An 18519-nucleotide genomic window follows, 5' to 3' on the forward strand; every position below is an offset into this window, starting at 1 on the left:
CACTGTGAGAACAGGATGCTGGACTAGATGGGCCATGGGCCTGATCCAACAGGCTCTTCTCATGTTCACTGCCCATGCTGGCTGAGGCTGCTAGGTGCTGAAGTCCATCAACATCTCCATCCTTCATCATGACACACGATGGATGCTGTTACCTTGTTGAGTAATGCCTAGATGGGACACCACCTGAAAAACCCACATACTCTGCCTTGAATTCCCTTATGAAAGATACAAACATACTTAAGTTTACTTACTTAAGAAAAAACCTTTGCCTTTATTTCCCCTTTACTTCTCTAATCAGGAACTTCCTGTATAAGCTACATCTGTGCACTTTAACGGGCTATCTACATATTATATACCTATTTTGAGTAGCGAAGATTTGTGTGCCTACTTAACTCTTCACCCACTTAAGACCATAATAAGCAGAGCTTGCTGGATCAGGCCGATGCCTCATCTTGGTTTTTTTTTAATATTAAATTTTTATTATTTTCCTTTAAACAGCTTTCCAAACAATACATTGATCAACATAAAACCCTTTTTTGCTCTGCCGAGCTTACGACTTCCCTCCTTCCCTTCAACCGGTATCCCATATCAAATCCAATCGTGCAATCTAGCTCTTTACTATATGTCTACAGGATTTACTTCAATCCTGCTAGTGTCTTCAAATTTTTACAATTATCACAGGCCAATGCCTCATCTAGTCCATCATCCTGTCCTCACAGTGGCCAACCAGACGTCTGTGGAAAGCCTGCAAAGTGAACATGAACACAATGGCACTCTGCCCACCTGCGATTCCTAGCAATCAGTATTCAGAGGCTTGATGCCTCTGACAATGGAGGCAGAACACAGCCATCATGGCTGGCAGGTGCTGATAGCCTTACCTTCCATGAATCTGTCTAATAATCCCCTTTAAAAGCCATGCAAGTTGGTAGTCATCACTGCCTCCTTTTCTCCACTCCAAACTGCCCTCCTCACACCCTGCTTTTTCCTGCAACCAACACTAGTTTTGGACCTTGCAGGGAGACAAACTGCATTGGGGTGCACTTTGAAGCAAAGATACAGAGTTCAGTAATGAGTTACGCCCCTCTTGCTCACTCTGTTTCAATATTCAAAATCTCACCCAGTGCGCTTTCCTTTTTTAAAACCAAGCCATCAGGGCATTGTTAACTACACCGGGCACAGCACATAACACTTTGAGAAATGTTTCTGTGCCTCTGAAAGCAATGATTCTTGTGGGTTTGAAGAGCATAAATAGTAAATGGTGTGGCAGGAACAGCAATTAACTGGACACCAGCTCAGGCATCTATTCATATTTTTTTTAGTTGCTGCGGCAGTCCAATGAAGGGAGCATCAAAGTGGTTAAAAGGGAAACCCCCACTTGCTAGAAACCCTTTAGAAGTATGTATCTTTAGAAGTTCTAAAAATAGTGCACTCCTGGGGGGGTTGCACTCCTAAAACAGAGGGCTAAAGTATACTAACCTGCTAGGTGTCCTGCCTTATTTTGCGCTGTCATGCATCCACTCACGAACGTCAGTAGCTTTCTTTTTGGACATGAGGAAAGGCCAAGCAGCAATTTATGGGAATGGCTGAGAGGGCGAGTCAACGGCAGGTGGAAAAATGTGACCACATGTTTTAGTACACCCGCGAGGCTCCATCCAGCAGCTTGCGCAAATGGGCACCTTCATGCTCGCAAGGGCCTCCTCATTCATAGCTAAAGGCAAATCCCATTGCATGCTAGAGCAGGGCCATGGCGTTCATTCTGATGTTTCCATTTCAGTTGTCTAGTGGACAGCATGTCCCTAGAAGATGTAAAAAATGTTTCGCCTCCAGCCGGCCCTCCCCTTACACTGGGAAGTCGGCCATGCAATCTCCATAGCCCCCACCAGCCAGTGGTGTTCTCGTCAGCTCTGTGCTTTGGGAAGGGAAATCAGAATGCAGGAACACTGCACCAGTGGATTTTCTAGCTCACAGCCATGTGGGTTTGCCCTACACCTGATGCTAACTTAAATCCTGAAGCCTTAGACCAGGGTTTCCCAAACTTGGGTCTGCAGCTGTTGCTGGACTAGAAGTCCCATCATCCTTAGCTAGCAGGACCAGTAGTCAGGGATGTGGGAATTGTAGTCCAAAAACAGCTGGAGAAATCCTGCCTTGGACTCCAAACAGTGGGCATAAGTTTCTCCTCTTCCTTCTTGCCACTGTGACAGAAGGCAGAAAAGCAGGTATGCTTCCGCCACCTGGCATCTGCTTCTGGAGGCTGAATGAATCTGCTGAATCAGCAACCAGGTGACTCAGTGGCCTTGTTCAGATTCAACAATGGGCCACTGTTCAGCGTTGCATGAGTGAGCCTCGCAACTCATGCGACGTGTGCTCCTGCGTGTGCTCCTGTGGCGTGGTCATGAGGAGAGAGTTGAAGCTTTTGCTTCCAGTTGCAATTAACTTCAGTTACATTGGACCATAAACTGTGGTTAATCTTCCGACTGTTTATTAAAACAAGCCAGCTTCATAAATCACAGCTTGAAGACGAGCTTGTTTATGTAAACCATAGTTAAGACTGGTGGTGGTGGAGAACCTTTCCCAGCTTGAGGGCTTCATTCCCTTCTAGGCAACTTACCAAGTGACACATGCCTGGAGCAATAATTGTTAGCTTACTCTCACATCCCTCTCTATCCTCAGTCCAGGCAAACAAGAAGCACATCAGAGTTTAAAGACACCTTCTAAACAGGAGTAAGAATTCAATCTCTCTGAGGTCTCACAATACTTCATTCTTGCGTTATTTCTGGAACTTATCCATCCATTTCTGTTAGTTACTTCAGGCAGAATTAAAAGTATCGGTAGTGTGTGTGTGTGTGTGTGTGTGTCCCCATATGATTGAACAAAGTTTATTTTTCCAGCTACACACATACAATTGTAAAGGAAAGGTGCTAAATTACCTTATGTACACAGGACTTTGCATTCAGGAAAAAGAGCTCAACTGTGGTTTTGTCCTTCAGAAAGGAAATGCTTTCAATGTAAAACCTAAAATAAAAAAGGAGAAAGTGACTTTATATTACAGTACTTCCATCTGTAAACGAATAGCAATCTGCTGGTTTGTGCTATAATAATGAGAACACCATATTAGGGTGATGCTTCGATTGACTTTATGGAATAATCATGAGAGTGATGTTGCACTAAAGTCCAGCTTTCAAGATTCCCTAGGCATCCAGTTGGTCACTGTGAAAACAGGATGCTGTTTTCAATGGGCTACTGGACTGATCTAGCAGGCTTTTCTTCCATTTTTATGTTCTTATGGTTACTCAAATATAGTGCAAAGAGGGCCAACGGGCCTGGTGCCTGAATCCAGCTCCCTATAGAGCACATCCCTTGAGGATCCTGCCATCTTTCATTCTGTGGACATGATCAAGCCAGCATAGATGTCACTGAGACAGGAATGTGAATATGCTGGGATTGTTATGGGTGTTTTAATATTGCTGTTACTATTGCTGTATATATGGGATGTTGTCCACAGAGAGCTGAGAACTCAGATGTCAAAGCAGAGTCATCACATAAGAAGTTTCTTATCACCATAAAATGAACAATGCAAGTCAGAACCACAGACAGACAAGGCGGTGATAAACTTATTTCCTGTGGGATATGCTCTCATTATTCTGAAGAGCATGAGATGTCCATTATTAAGCTGCCTCTTCAGACCATTGCTATTTTAAAGAACATTTCATTAGCTGAAATGTAAAGGAGATAAAACCAAGCCAGTGTGTGGTATGTTTACCTCAGAAGGATACTTTAATTATTTGCGAGTTCATTGCCTTAGATCCCAAGATAAGTTTTGTGGGAGGAAAGTTCTCTGTCCCCCAAGCCCACCCCAGCACTGAAAAGTCTCTCCAAAGGATTGGGGGCCATGCCTGAACAATGTGGGAAGCAGCAGAGGTACTGCTGGGGGAGAGGAAATATCACCCCAAATTGGGCAAATTTTTCTCAGTTTAACCTATCTCACAGAGTTGTTATGAGAAGGAAATGGGGAGGTATGTGGGAAGAAACGTATCTTGGCCTTGGAGAAAGTGCATGATGCACACATAATAAAACAATACAGTGTAAGGAGAGTCAGCTAAAAACTAAGAAATTAATGAGTGGGTGGGTTTGCGTGATTAGATTTATAGAAGCGAGAATTGGAAGCCTTGTGGAGGTAGGGATGCAGAACATTTGCAGTCCTGCAAGATATTCCTTGAAGGAAGGGTTCTCTTTAAAATCTGCATTGTGTGTGTGTGTGAGAGAGTATATATAGCGCATTTTGAGTCATCTTACTGAGGTTTAAATAAAGAATTTAAAACGTGATGCAGCATGTTCTGTTAGGAAGTGATAGGCAAGTGTGACAAAGTTGCTCACACAAATGACACCACACAAAAATACCCCACAGGAACCAACTGGCTATAACCCTGCTGCCTGTGTGTTGAAAATTAACTCACTGCACACAGGCACACTCAGAATGGCAGCCTTACTTTGCCTGGTGCTTCTAAGTAATCATTACTCACCTGACAGCAAAAAACAAAGTCGCTGGACCAGGCTTCTTGGGCAGATCATGATCCAGAACTCTGTGATCTAACTGTAGCCAGATATTCTGACCTCTGGAGGAACAAAAAAGAAGCGCCCCCCCCCAAAAAAAACATGGTTAGAGATAGGAAAAAGAAATGAAACCGGTTAGGTTCAAAGCGATAGAGGATGTATTTCAAAGGTATAATAATCTGCACATGCCGCCCCTCCCCACTTTACTGGCTTTTAAACAAACCCTGAATTTTAAATTTAATTTGAAGCAACTTTTAAAAATATATAGTGCTTTGTATTGCTCTAACCACTACTGTTTTAACCACCAAACCCCATGCTGATGGTTGGGGTGGTTGTTGTTGGTTAGGACAGCATGCAGTGCACACAAACTCATCCACATGCAAACAATCTATACTGTATATTATATATACCAGAATGTGGGTCATTATCAAAGGAGTCACCTGCCACTTCACCAGCCCCAGTTCCTTTGCATTAAGAAATCAAGCATGACAGCAGGAAAAGGCCAATTGTTTTAAGCAACCATTATTTATAGCTCCCCACAGCCAACGTGGCTTCTAACGGATTTGCAATAGAATCTGTGCAGAAGGAACAGCACTGCAGATAGGAAGGACTCATTTGCAAGCAAATTGTATTATTAACCATCAGGTCACTGCCCATCGAGGGTCTGAGTCACTAAGTCCTTGCCACAAGCACAGTTTGCCCTGTGGATTTTACAGGAGAGAAAGCGGTGTCGTCCATCCACCATGTGGACTGCGTTTGAAAACTGAGAGAAAAAGTTCTAATTGAAAAGGGTTCGGTTGCCCTCTGGTGGTTGCTAAATTCATACACAAAATGCAACTAAATGGAGAATCACATTGACATGAGCTTTCAAGCTCCCTATAACTTGTCAAAGCAAAAGCTGCTTTGTGTTGTAAGGATAACACTAGGGCCAGCCCAAGACATTTTGCTGCCTGAGGCAAAGAAGAAGATGGTGCCTCCACTTAGGTCCTCCTACAGAAGCTGGCTGAATTAGAAACTGAATCTGGTGATGAGATAATGTGACTGAGGGCAACAGGCTGGTGTAAGGGGTGCATAAAAGGTCATGAATCACCCACAGCTCTGTCTTCCAACTGAGAGGAACAACCAGGGGCTGCAGCCACTGCCCCACAGCATATGCCATCTGAGGCAATTGCCTCATGCTGCCTAATGGAAGGGCTGGCCCTGGATACCAGTTATTTCTGTAAAACTTAAGAAGCAATTTTTGCAAGATCACCGGGTGGAAATGCTACTGGGCAGGAGGCTGGAAGCGGGAAAAGTATCACCACAGAAATAGCCTGTCCCCCCAAAAAAAACAGAACACCTGAAAATAGAATCCCAAAAGGTATTTATAAAAAGAAAGCATTTTCCGATGGTGGAAAAGACAAAAGACATATATACAGAGACAAATAAAAATCCCCCCACCCTCCGCCTCTATTTTCCAGGAAGGCTTTCCCAAGTGTGAAGTGTTCTTCCAAAAATATACTGATGACAACACAGAAATCTTCAGGGAAATTTAACAAGGGTGATAACATGCAGCAACAGGAAGCCCAGCACTCATGTAACAGAAGGCATTGGCTCACATGTTAGCAAAAGGGTAGGAGTGCAACTTTCTGAGACGGGAATGCTGGAGATGGGTGTTTAACCCTTTCCCTGATCACTGTTTCCCTGCTCCAAATTGCCCCTCACATCACTTCCCACCACTACAAATTTCCACCTGAATGTATGGAGAGGCAAACATACATTTTGAATCTTGGGTGAGAGAGAGCTGGAGTGGAGAAGTGACAAACAGGAAGTGCATTAAGTACTCTCTTATACTACCATTTGTCCCCACCAAGTCTCCAAGAAGTGCAGCTGTAACACTTCTGAAACAGGTGATTAATATAGATTTCTGCACCCACAGGAGGAATATCTGATGCTGCCTTTCTAGATGCATTTTGAAGCAACACAAGAGTAACTGTGTAATAAAAGCTTTATTTCCTTACATATATACACTCCAAGTTTTGTTTTGTTTTGTTTTGTTTTTACTCCATTTAAGGAGCCTTCACACACCTGACAACTCATGATAAACCATTTTTTTAAAAAAAATCTAATGTAAAAACAAAGAAAGACGCTGCAGTACCGTTATCACACTGTTACAGCGTGCCTTAAAAGCAAAAAAAGTAAAATAAAAAATAGCTGGCTGAAAAAAGCAGACAAAGGGAGATCAGTCCAGTAGTGAAAAGGCCATGGTGCTGTGTCCCTACCCACTGTACTTCAGAAAGCTGGGGGGGGGGGACACAGCAGGACTTCCCTCAATGAACTAAGCATGCATGCAGGGTTATGTTACATTGGAGAAAGCAATTCCAAATATACCCTTGTCCAGTGGCAATCAGTATTGTTGAACTTCAACTCCCATAATCCCTGGCAATCAGTATTGTTGGACTTCAGCTCCCATAATCCCTGGCTGCATTTGACAGGAGCTGCAGTTCAATGACAACAGCAGCAGGAGGGCACCATTCGGCTACCTGTACCCTAGTCCCAAATCATGTAGTGCATGATGGCAACTTCAGCTGGTGTTTCAGAAGACGGTCCCAACTATTTACCAAAGTCTGGAGGAAGTAATGGCTGTGGTTTTTCAAAATATTTTTTGGTCTATGGACAATTTCTCTGTGCAGTGCCTTTTTCACTGGAGTTAATATTTGTTGTGCATGTGGTTGGATTCTGCTTTAACTCATGAGTCTGTTGGTGGCCTCCTGCTACAGAAAACTTGCACATTGGGTTATTTTCTTGGCCAGTCCCCAGAAGTCAGTTAATTGTGGAAATGAAACAGACAGTGACAAAGCAAAGGCGCAGCAAATGGAAAGCTATTATTGGCTACATTATTACCCAGCAATTAGAAAATCTTTTTTTGAAGAAGCCAATCACCATTCTTTGGCAACTAGCTCAAAACAGTGGTTTACAAAATGCCTGCATGAACTTACGTATCATCTATGAATGTTATCCCAAAATACTCCTTTTCTTTGAGGTTGAAATGGGAAGCCACCAGATCCAACAATTCCCGTGACAAGAGCTTGGGCTATTGAAGAGAACGATATGAATTAGATGGCATTCTTGCATCCTGTACATAACAAGCTATATTTGAAACAGGGCTATGGTCAAGCAAACCTTACAGGTCATGGAACCTTTGTTTTTTTGCTTTTACCCCCAACAGCTCTCTGTGTAAACAGAAAATGTGTGTTAAGACCACCTCCCCTTCTTGTACAAATATATCTACTTCTGCAGCCATGGTGCATGATGATTTTTAATGTTTGTTGTAGACCAACTGAAATCAATGGACCTTTAGTGTGACAAAGTGATTTTTTTGCATGCGATGATATAAGATACCTTATATCAACAAACCTTATTACCTATGTTACGAATTCTCGTCTATCTCTATATTACGGGTGATGGGCAAAACCGGAGAGATTCTTAGGATTTTGCCATACACCAGACTATCAGACTATTTCTCCATCTAATCCAGTACTGACTGCTCTGACTTGCAGCAGCTCTCCAGGGTCTCTGAAGAGCCATAAGCTCAGTGGCACTCTACTACATCTGGCTTGGATGCGCAAGGTCTCAGGTCAATCCCTAGCATCTCCAGGTAGGGCTGGGAGAGGCTGCTGTCTGAAACCCTGGAGAGCCACTCCAGTCAGGGTAGACAATGCTGAGCTAGAGGGATCAACGGTCTGACTTGGCATAAGCTTCTGATGTTCCTATGACAACAATGAGCTTGTGTGTGGGAGTGTATATAGAAACATCTGGCTTTTGTGTGGCTGGAGCATAACCTACTGTACAGTTGTTGCTCCACTCACCTTTTGCCTCTGGTTGCACCCACCACTGACTTACAGCTCCTTGAAAGCTGCTCATGAGGGAACGCAACCCTCACCAGAAAAGAGCTTCTCCCACTAACTTAAAGACTAAAATCCATACAGATCATGTACCTACCTTTAAAATATCAAAGCATCATTATCTTCATCATCAAGCAGTGGCTAATGTGAAACTGGCAGTGCGATCCTATTTGTATGTGTACTCAGAAGTAACTCACACCAAAGCCAATGAGACTTACTACCAGGTAAATGTATACAGGTTGCAAGTTGCAGCATAATGCTCACCTGGCTGAGGTAGGTATTTGGCCCCCACACAGCTGGGCTTTTCAGCTAGTGCATCCCCAGCTTTAAAAAAGCAAGTACCCTCTTAGAGCCAGTGATAAAGACCACTGAACTGGAGAGGCTGGTATAAAGCAGTACTGAAATGATACAATGATGCCAGAAATGCAGGTGTCTCACCTGAACCAGCAGCTCCAACTTCCTGTCATCCAGAAGCTGTACCTGACAGTGTCTCCCTTCTGTCATCTGCAAAGTGAGAGAAGCATAATTAGAAGTAGAATGGACTCTCCGCATTTCAAATAATTGGAATAACTGTCCTTCAGGTACTGCTAAGGTACCTATACCAGGCATGGGGAATCTCTGGTTCATGAGCCAAATTAAGTCTATCCTGGTCCTAGTTTGGTCCACTAGACCGCTATTCTCCAGCCACACTCACCTGGCCCCACACCTGTCATTATACAGTATTTTCTTCTGTATACTCTGTTATTTTATCACCAGTGAAGGCCCACCTGAAATATTTTCAAAGCATACTCTCCGGCATTCCACTGAGTTAGTTTGGGTGGTTTGGATGACTTATGAAATGTTTAAAATAAGGCATTTCCTAAACAAGAATCAGTACAACCTACACTGCACAGTATGTGTAGATGTTCTCCTGAAATAAGAGACTGACTTCCAAGTAATAAAATATTACCATTGGAGTCTGACTTCCATAACCTTTCCGACATGAACTTCCATCATAAAATCAAAAAGGCTTTATTAACCAAACCTGCTACCTTAGGCACTTACTTGGGAGTAAGTCCCATTCTGTTTCAAGGAAACTAAGAACACTGCCTTATCACAGGTCAGATTATTTCATCTGTCTAGTATTGGCAGTAGCTCTTCAGGATCCCGAGAATGGTCTTACCACCTGCTACCTGTTATTTTTACGCTATCTTCTCTCCCATAACCATTGAGTAAAAATACATGCGATCTGGCAGCCCATCTCTTAATACGCTTAATATGCAGAGATGGTGAACCTGTGGCCCTATAGATGATGTTGGATTCCTACTCCCAAGCAGCCTGAAAATTGTCATGGATGATTGGAATTGTAGTCCAGCAACATCTGGAGGTCCACTAGTCCACCATAACTGCTGTAGTGAGATTGAGATGGATCTACAGCCTTTGTTTGGTTGGTATACGTGTTTTTAAGTTCAACATCCTAATTTCTAGAAGGACTCCGTTAACTGAAGATTTGAAGGGGAAATCTTAGGGGGCCACTAGGTGGTGCATCGGAAGATGGCTGACAATAACATCTCTCCGACCCACACGAGGTAATTTGGAGGCTATGATGGGGGTAATTAGCCTCCTTAACCCCCCCAGGATTGTGGGGGGGACGGCCCTTGCCTGCTGTGCCCTATACCACCCCCGAATTTGTGGGGGTGGGGGCACTAGGCACAAAGCCCTCCTGTGGGATTCTGGCACTCCTGGACGCCGTCCCTGATTCGCGCCGCTAGTTGCAAGCATCTTCAAAAGAAACAATTTGGACGAGATAAATTGCACATGCTTCAAGGAAAAAGGGGAGTAAAGACTGCTGACAGAAGAGATCTCTGATAACAAGACAAGAATAAAATATGAGAAGATACAGGTACGTCAAGATACGGTATGACTGAGGGGGGAGGGGGGGGGAAAACCAGCCTTCCTTTTTCTTATGTGACTTAATGGATCTACAGCCTTTGTTAGGTTGGTATATGTGTTTTTAAGTTCAACATCCTAATTTCTAGAAGGACTCCGTTAACTGAAGATTTGAAGGGGAAATTTTAGACTATCTAAAACTCAGCACTATGTTTTAATCATAGCTGGCTGTGTTGTGAGCTGGTAGATTAATGAAGGGTCCCAGAAGATATACATGTGCTGGTTGCTACAATGGCTGACTGTGGAACTTTGTAAGGTCAAAAGAAAAGGGAACAAAACACAGCGTAACTCCTTTTCGCTTCCTCCTGCTCTGATGGAGAACAAAGGTTCTTTCTTCAACTTTTACAAGACCAAAATAGCACACAACACAAAATGTTAAAAGTTCAATTTTCTGTCAAGTCAAAACGTTAGTGGCTACGGATTCCACGTGTCGAATGCCACAATAATTGAAGAATGTTTTATTCCAAAGTGACTGTCAGGAAAAGTTGAAAAAAAGAAGACCAAACTCTCCACAATGTAAGCTTGGTTTCCCTTCTGAAACCTCAGAAATTTGGAATAAAACCTGCAGGATATTTATGCTACTCCTCCACAGGAGCAGCATCCTCTTGATGCACAAAAACATGCTGTTAGAGGCAATATTTTTAGATCCCACCGTGTCATCAAGTTATATGTGTCACCAAGTTATACACCCAACAAATTTAGATGCTATATAAACAGGAAGCTTTTTTTTTCTTCCAAAAAAAAGAGAGCGCCTAATTTAGGAAGTGAAAAAGTAGGGACAAACCTATCTTTCTAAATACAGAATAACTTTGTAGCAAGGAGGTCTTTAACGAAGGTATTTCCAAACTTGATTCGTTCTTTGCCTAGAACCGAGATTTTATTTCCTCTAAGAGGAAACACATTTGTTTAGGCAAGTAACACCTGTCACCCTCCTCTCCTCTTCTATTACAGGATTGTATTTTAAAGTTGCAAAAGTAGATGCCTTTTTTTAAAGAAAGGGGTTAAAAAAAAACAACCCAAGCATGAGTGCTTTCATTTTCAATCCATCTGCAGAATCTCAGGTTGTTAGTAGCAACCTATCAGCCGCTCCCCTCCCCATAAAAAAAGTGAATGTATCTGCACCTGCAATTTGAGAACAACTTTTAAAACCCCATGGCTTTTAAATAATCTGTTTCAGAGGTCTTACCACCTTTAGATATGATGCAACCAAACACAGGGCCTTTTCGATAGTGGCACCTTAGTTGTGAAATACTTGACCAGTACCAATTTAGCTAGCTTTCGGTGACCAGTTTTATTTGCCTGACCTTTCAATAGATTATTTGAGCTGTTCTTTTTCTGTTGTTTTGGCATTTTAAAACATTTATTGTTCTATTTAAATTTAATTGTTACATTTATTTTAAATTGCTTGTTCTCTTGGAAACTTATGTCAAAAGGTAGAAAATGCTGCGCCTTGTATAAGACTTTTTTCAGATAAAGAATGCTGTAAAAGTTTGGCTCAGACCTACATCTTGCGTGTCTGTACATATTTAGTTACTTTAACATAGTTTCAAGACTACAGTATGACTGAAAGCAGATACCAAAATGCATGAGCTAGTTTTGTTGGAATTATTTCCAATATAGCTCAAAAGGTTTATAGGTTTGAAGGGAGGATTTTATATATATTTGATTTAAATTTCCAAAAGATGATAATATGATCCTTTCCTTTTTAAAATATCCAGAAGGAATATCCACCATTCCTCCAGCCTTTTTAGCTAAACTAGCTAAGCTTCTTGTGGAATGTCTCTCTGATTTAAGAGTGGTTTATCTCATATTAGCTTAATCCTGTTACCAGATGAATGAACATAAACCTTGGTTAATTCACTCTTAATTGAAAAGGAAAAGTGTCTGTGTAGAGTTGTGCAACTGTTACAAAACTGGATTAAACCCCAGTATCTCATTATAGTTGATTCACATAACCAAAATTCTACCACTTGCCAATGGCGGAATGCAGAGGGGGGCGGAATCTAAGAAGCCACATTTTAATCAGGAGGTTCTGAATACAAAGGAAAGGACCTGTCAGTTCATGTTATAAAGTAATGAATAAAGCAAATTTGTTCTCAAAGTTGCTAACTAGCTTGAATCCCATGTGGCTAATTGACAAGGGGAGGGAATGCAAATTTGCCCATTTCTGCCCCAAGATAGTTAATTTTTCAAATATTGATTGAAGAAAATCTGCAATGTAACGTTTGAGTTCCAATGGACTGAAAATGCAGATCAGTCAAAACAGATGGATTGAGATCAATACTATACTCCCTGAAAACCCCACCCAACCTACCCTGGTGTGAATCGGCAGAGTTCAAGTGAGGCCCAAAGTACATGCTGTTATAAGCAGTGCATGCCTCCTCTTCCTCTCATTACGTACCAGTAACGTAAGGAAACCACTTGCCATGCTATCACTGCACTCAGCATTTCCTAAGCCTATCAGCGTCTAGTAGGAGTCAGGATACAGCAATGTTTCAGGTCCATCTACGTCCTACAGTCCAGGGTAGGCTCAGTTCAAGTTCTAGAGGAAAGAGTCAAAGACTCCAAAGGCAGGTAATGTAACCAAAGGAAGGCAAGAAGTCAAATACCCAAGAGCTACCAATAGTAGCATTATTCTGGAAAGAGACTGGGTTTCAGTGGAGAGCAGTACCACAGACGGGAGTAGTCCCTCTGTCAGGCATTCTTCTTCAACAAAACCAGTAGTGGATGGCATGATGGAACAGGTTTGTTTACCTGACCCCCTGGCAAATGAGTCACTGCTGCTTGCCAGGAGGGGCAGGAGGGGCAGCAGGGAGGGCAGTGTGGTGTAAACCAACTGAGAGGAGTACTGGGTTGTCTCCACTGATGTGTTTGCACCACGAGTCATAACAGAGTGGAAACAAATGGACCCAGTTTCACTGGTGGTCTTAATTCACCTCCTGGCAGTATCACAGAATCATAAACTACTAAGCACATCAAAAATGTATACGGCGATAAATATTTTGGGATATTTTTGGAGATGCAATAAAAATGTTTTTTAAAAAGTTGAAGTGTGAGTCCCAGAAGGATCAGGAATGGAGGTAGATGGTGCACTGATGGAGATCTGTGGGAGAATGAAACAAAGACCACACCAACTTGCAAGCCACGTTCTTAACTTGGTTGCTGTGGGAACTGGATGCAATGGCAGGGGTGGGAGGGTATGCAGAAAGCAAGACAGGAAATCAGGTAGGGAAGCAGAAAGATACAGGGTGGGGAGGGAGACTGGTAGCGGTTGTGCTTATGGTCACAACCAGGTCAGAAAGAACTAGTGGATTTCCAAGCATGGGGCCCCATAGTGTAACAATGGAGAGTGCTGCTACTTCTTCACTAAGCAACCCCAAGCGGCTGACCAGATGGGGAACTAGCGCAAAGCTTAAGGGGCTCAAACCCAGCCAATGCCGACACCTACAAAACCGGATGGAGAAAAAGAAGACTAAACTGCCTGGGACCTGAAGACTGGCAAAAGGAGGAGTAAGCTGGCTGCAAGAAATAAAGTCGAGGTGGTCTTCTGCTGGACCCCATCGTTGTTCTCCCAGGGCAAGCAGCAGTCTATGAAAAGCATCTGCAGCTTAATGCCTTTTGGCTGATGTTTCCATCGTCGTTTCGGCTGTGCGGTGTTAACTTTGGCAGGGTCTCAGTGCTACTTTGGGACAGTTTCAAAACTATTCAGAGAGAGCTTAGTTTTGATTCTAGTGCAGTATTTTTCGGTCTATGTATAGAAGGGTTTGTTTTTAACAAACAAAACAAAAAAAAGAGGAGGGGGAGGGAGGGGAAACTGCTTGGCTCCTGCAGAGCATCAACTGACTTTCATATAATCTCCACCAGCTGAGCCAGTAAAAAAATAGAAAATAAAAACTGGCATGGTCACAAGCGCAAAGCATTCCCCACCCTGAGAGTGGAAGGCACAGCGCCACTGCATATTCATCAGGGCTCTATACACACTGTATTCCCTGCCTTTGAAGAACACTCCCAGCCACCACGCACACAGACAGACACACCAAATTCCACACCAAGGTGACCCAAGTGTTGCGCCAAGGAAACCAAGTGCATATATTTGCTTTTTCTGCAGAACTTTTATTCTGTTTCAAAGTAGAAAGTTTTAAAAGGCTGCCACGTTTTTTTGGAAGGGCTCCATGAACTGTTGGGATTTGGAGCGATTTGACAGGTAGATCTTTGGGGTGGAGGTAGAAGTCAGCCATAAACAAATTATAAAGAATCATGTAAGCAGGGCTTTTTCCTGCCCCCCTCAGCCGGAACTCACTGGAATTCAGTTCCAGCACCTCTCAAGTGGGCACACCATGGCCATTTTAAGAGAACAAGGAAGGCGTTCATGGTGAGTTCTGGCACCTCTTTTTCTAGAAAAACTGCACTGCATGTAAGGCACCAGCAACCCACCTCTCTAGCACTTTAGATTATTTCTCCTACTACACTGTTCTGTGGCCCCCACATATTTAAAACGCTCTGCCATCTGTCACCATGGCTTCGAGAGGGAAATATCTACTGCATGCCAATGAAGATGAAAGCATGGAGATGGCAGATGACGTGGTAAGTAGAAGACGGGAAAGGTTCTAAATGCTAACAACAACAACAACAATTTTATCATTTATACCCCGCCCATCTGGCTGGGTTGCCCCAGCCACTCAACCCACAAAACCAAGCCCCTCAGCTCCAGGAAACTGCAAATCAAATACTAGTTGTTTGTGGTCTCAAAGGAAACCATCTTTATCTTCCCCTTGGGGGCTTCTGAAATTTTGCCAGACATTTGTGAATTTTTTTCATTGTGGCTATAAGGACTAGAAATTTTGTTTCCCTAAATGAAAGCTGGAATTGTTGTATTCTTCGAGAGTTGCCATATGTCTGGAATTTCCTGAAGATAGTCAGTATTCAGCCCCCGTAAACCGCGTCCGGGCAAAAATCGCTGAAATGTCCGGAAAAATCAGGACATATGGCAGCCCATGTTGTTAGTGTAGATTTTGGCAATTTCTTTAAAAAAAAAAGAAAAAAAGCAGCTCCAAAACCCTTTTCTTTTCTTTTTTAGACTTTGCCAAAAAAAACCACAAACCCCCATAAATTTTCACTTTTTGAAATATTTCCGGACTTTCACTTTTTGAAATACAGCAACTCTATATTCTGCAAACAAAGCACAGAAAAGAAATGAATACCACACAAATCATATTATATCACATACACACAAACACAGACATACATCCCTCAACTGCTACAAGTTAAGAATATAATTAGAAGCCTGATAGGATAGCTCTAAGCAACTACTCTATTATAAACTTAAAAATGGAAAGCGTAATGCTGGTGGTCAACAAAAGAAGTTTAAAGACTGTCTCAAGGCAAATCTAAAAAAAAAAAAAAAGTTGTATAAACACTGACAACCGGGAAACACTGGCCTGTGAGCGCTCAAGTTGGAGAACAGCCTTTACCAAAGGTGTCATGGGCTTTGAAGACACTCGAACTCAGGACGCAAGGGAGAAGTGTGCTAAGAGGAAGGCATGCTTGGCAAATCCACACCGTGATCAACTCCCACCCGAAAACCAATGTCCCCACTGTGGAAGGACATGTGGATCCAGAATTGGCCTCCACAGTCACTTACGGACTCACTGTTAAAACCGTGTTTATGGAAGGCAATCTTACTCGGCTACGAGTGATTGCCAAAGAGGATAGCTCTAAATACTGAGCCAGTGAAATACTTCGTGTACATCTGCTTTCCTTGCCAGTAGTGCTGCAAATTAATTAAAGCTTGTGCTCGGCACACTCTTCCCATACAATGCTGGTTGTACTGCAAGCCATAGTAACCAGGAGAAAGCTCATGAACATGTTTTGTTCCAGTATCTTGCGTAGAGTTATTGCTAAATCTCCTGGGTAATGACATGAGATTGGATAATTCCTGTAGTAACAAGGCAGCAGCCCTAGTTATATTTGCTGATGACAGGCGGCAAGACAGAGCCAGGAATTAAGTAACTGTCCTGGGAGTGCGGAACCCTGAGCTGCATTTCCATAATTTCTATTGACTCCAAACCTTTAGCAGATCACTTACCCCTGCCTCTACTTAAATTGCTGTATCTTCATAATGAACCGCATAGACACTAAACTTTCCACATCAGAGTTTTGCACCCATTATAATTCATATTTTGCTAAAGTGTTTTGCTAACTCTATACAGACACTAATTGCTTCTGCTTCTTCGTGCTTTCTATTGCTGACACCCCAAAGCCCGTATTAGGAGGATCTGATATGGATAACATTCTTTAGAGCATTGATGAGGATGATGCAGTGTTCATCTTTCTGAAGCAATTCCCACCTGTAAACTAGAGCTACACTGTTACTTCCCCTCCAGATACATCTCTCAAAATTAGTCAAGGGATTATTATGCTATCTGTTGGACTAGAAGAGTTTTAAAATGGTTTATAGTTTGATCATCAGGCAGCTGCATCTTGATGGTTTGGTATGGCACTTTCGCTGTCTTTCACACACGCATACTGAGAAGGATGCAAATGGATCTGACAGGACTGAACTTTTTATGACTCATTTCAACCTTTCAATAAGGGTGTGGATCAAAGGGCCCTTTCTAAGAGGCTGCTAATGAGCTCAGTGCCTGCCACTGCACCTCCCAGTGCCAAGCATTGCATCAGATGAAATGGGGGACAAGGGAAGAGCAGATCTCACTTATGAGACGTTGAAGGGTTACAGAATGAAAAGAGGCATCTGTATCTTTGGAATACCGGTAGTTCTTAGCTTGCCGTAACCTCATGTAAAATCATTCTGCTATGAAGAGTTCCAACACTGTAAGATGTGCAAACATGTTGAATCTGAGACCAGAAAGTATAACCTGAGTGATGACTGGGACCAAGAGAGATGGAACTTTTTCACAAAGTAACAAACCCAATGCTTGCAACAATAGTGATAAATACAGTGGTACCTCAGGTTAAGTACTTAATTCGTTCCAGAGGTCCTTTCTTAACCTGAAACTGTTCTTAACCTGAAGCACCACTTTAACTCATGGGGCCTCCTGCTGCTGCCGCGCCACCGGAGCACAATTTCTGTTCTCATCCTGAAGCAAAGTTCTTAATCTGAGGTACTATTTCTGGATTAGTGGAGTCTGTAACCTGAAGCATATGTAACCTGAAACGTATGTAACCCGAGGTACCACTGTACTGTACTCAGAGCAAACACAGAAACACCTCTACACACCACATACATCAACAGTTAGAATCCCAGAATTGTAGAGTTGGAAGGGACCACAGGGGCCATCCAGACCAACCCCCTGCAATGCAGGAACCTTTTGCCCACCGTGGGACTTGAACCCACAATCTTGAGATTAAGAGTCTCAGGCTGTACTGACTATCCTCCCTCCCATGTTCTACAAGAGGAATCAAGCATGATCTTCATGTTGAGCTTGCAATTATTGTCTAATATGCAATACCATTCTTTGCAGCAGTTTTACTCTGAAGTTATTTAATTAAGGCCACTTTACAACAACCAGCACAAGAATGTGCCTCAGAAAAAGAAATTCATATAAATTTATCTTACCTCCAAACCACACACTCTGGTAGGTTTTAAAGGGCTGCATGAAGTGCAGAAGGTACAATGCAAAGAGCGACAGTGTTCCCCCACCTAAATAAAAGCTATTTGGAGCAGAGACTCACACAGTCCCAGACTTTCTTCCGTTGCCATGTAATCTCTAGGAAATGACCTTACTGTTTGTTGCTTTGATTACAGATTGAGAAACAAAAGCTTTCCCCAGTGAGCAAGGCGGCATGAGATATTAAAGATTTGTACAGAATGGGAGGCAATCAAACTTGAGAACTTTTATTGTTAAGATGTCTCGTTGCAATAGTTATTTGCCCCTTATCATTTCCAGCCTCACCTCCCCCCCCAAAAAACCACTTCCAAAAACAAACTCTCCCTATAATTCCAGTGCAAATCACTATGCGGGTTCAATGCAAATACAAGGTTGCCAAATGAACATTTCTCCACATGCAGCAAGTATGTCAGGGGTGGCTAGTTTGTGGGCCTCCAAATGTTGTTGTAGTAGAACTCCCATCATCCCTGACCATTGGCCATGGTAGCTAGGACTGATGGGAATTGGAATCCAGCAGCAATTGGAAG

General features: G+C 42.7%; 1 protein-coding gene across 4 annotated transcripts in view; it reads right to left on the bottom strand.

Annotated features, from left to right (window-relative positions):
- The window catches only part of FRMD4B (FERM domain containing 4B), a 142923-nt gene that overhangs the window by 104219 nt on the left and 20185 nt on the right, over nt 1–18519 (bottom strand). For all 4 annotated transcript variants that reach the window (XM_083600558.1, XM_083600555.1, XM_083600554.1 and 1 more), the window contains exons 2-5: nt 8874–8939; nt 7530–7624; nt 4521–4613; nt 2928–3012 (exon numbers count right to left, since the gene is read on the bottom strand). In XM_083600558.1, the coding sequence (XP_083456684.1) occupies nt 2928–2950 (23 nt within the window). In that variant the 5' untranslated portion in view covers nt 2951–3012; nt 4521–4613; nt 7530–7624; nt 8874–8939. The remainder of the gene's footprint in view (nt 1–2927; nt 3013–4520; nt 4614–7529; nt 7625–8873; nt 8940–18519) is intronic.

Source organism: Podarcis filfolensis (assembly GCF_964270895.1).
Source record: "Podarcis filfolensis genome assembly, chromosome: 2".
NCBI classification, from domain to species: Eukaryota; Metazoa; Chordata; class Lepidosauria; order Squamata; family Lacertidae; genus Podarcis; species Podarcis filfolensis.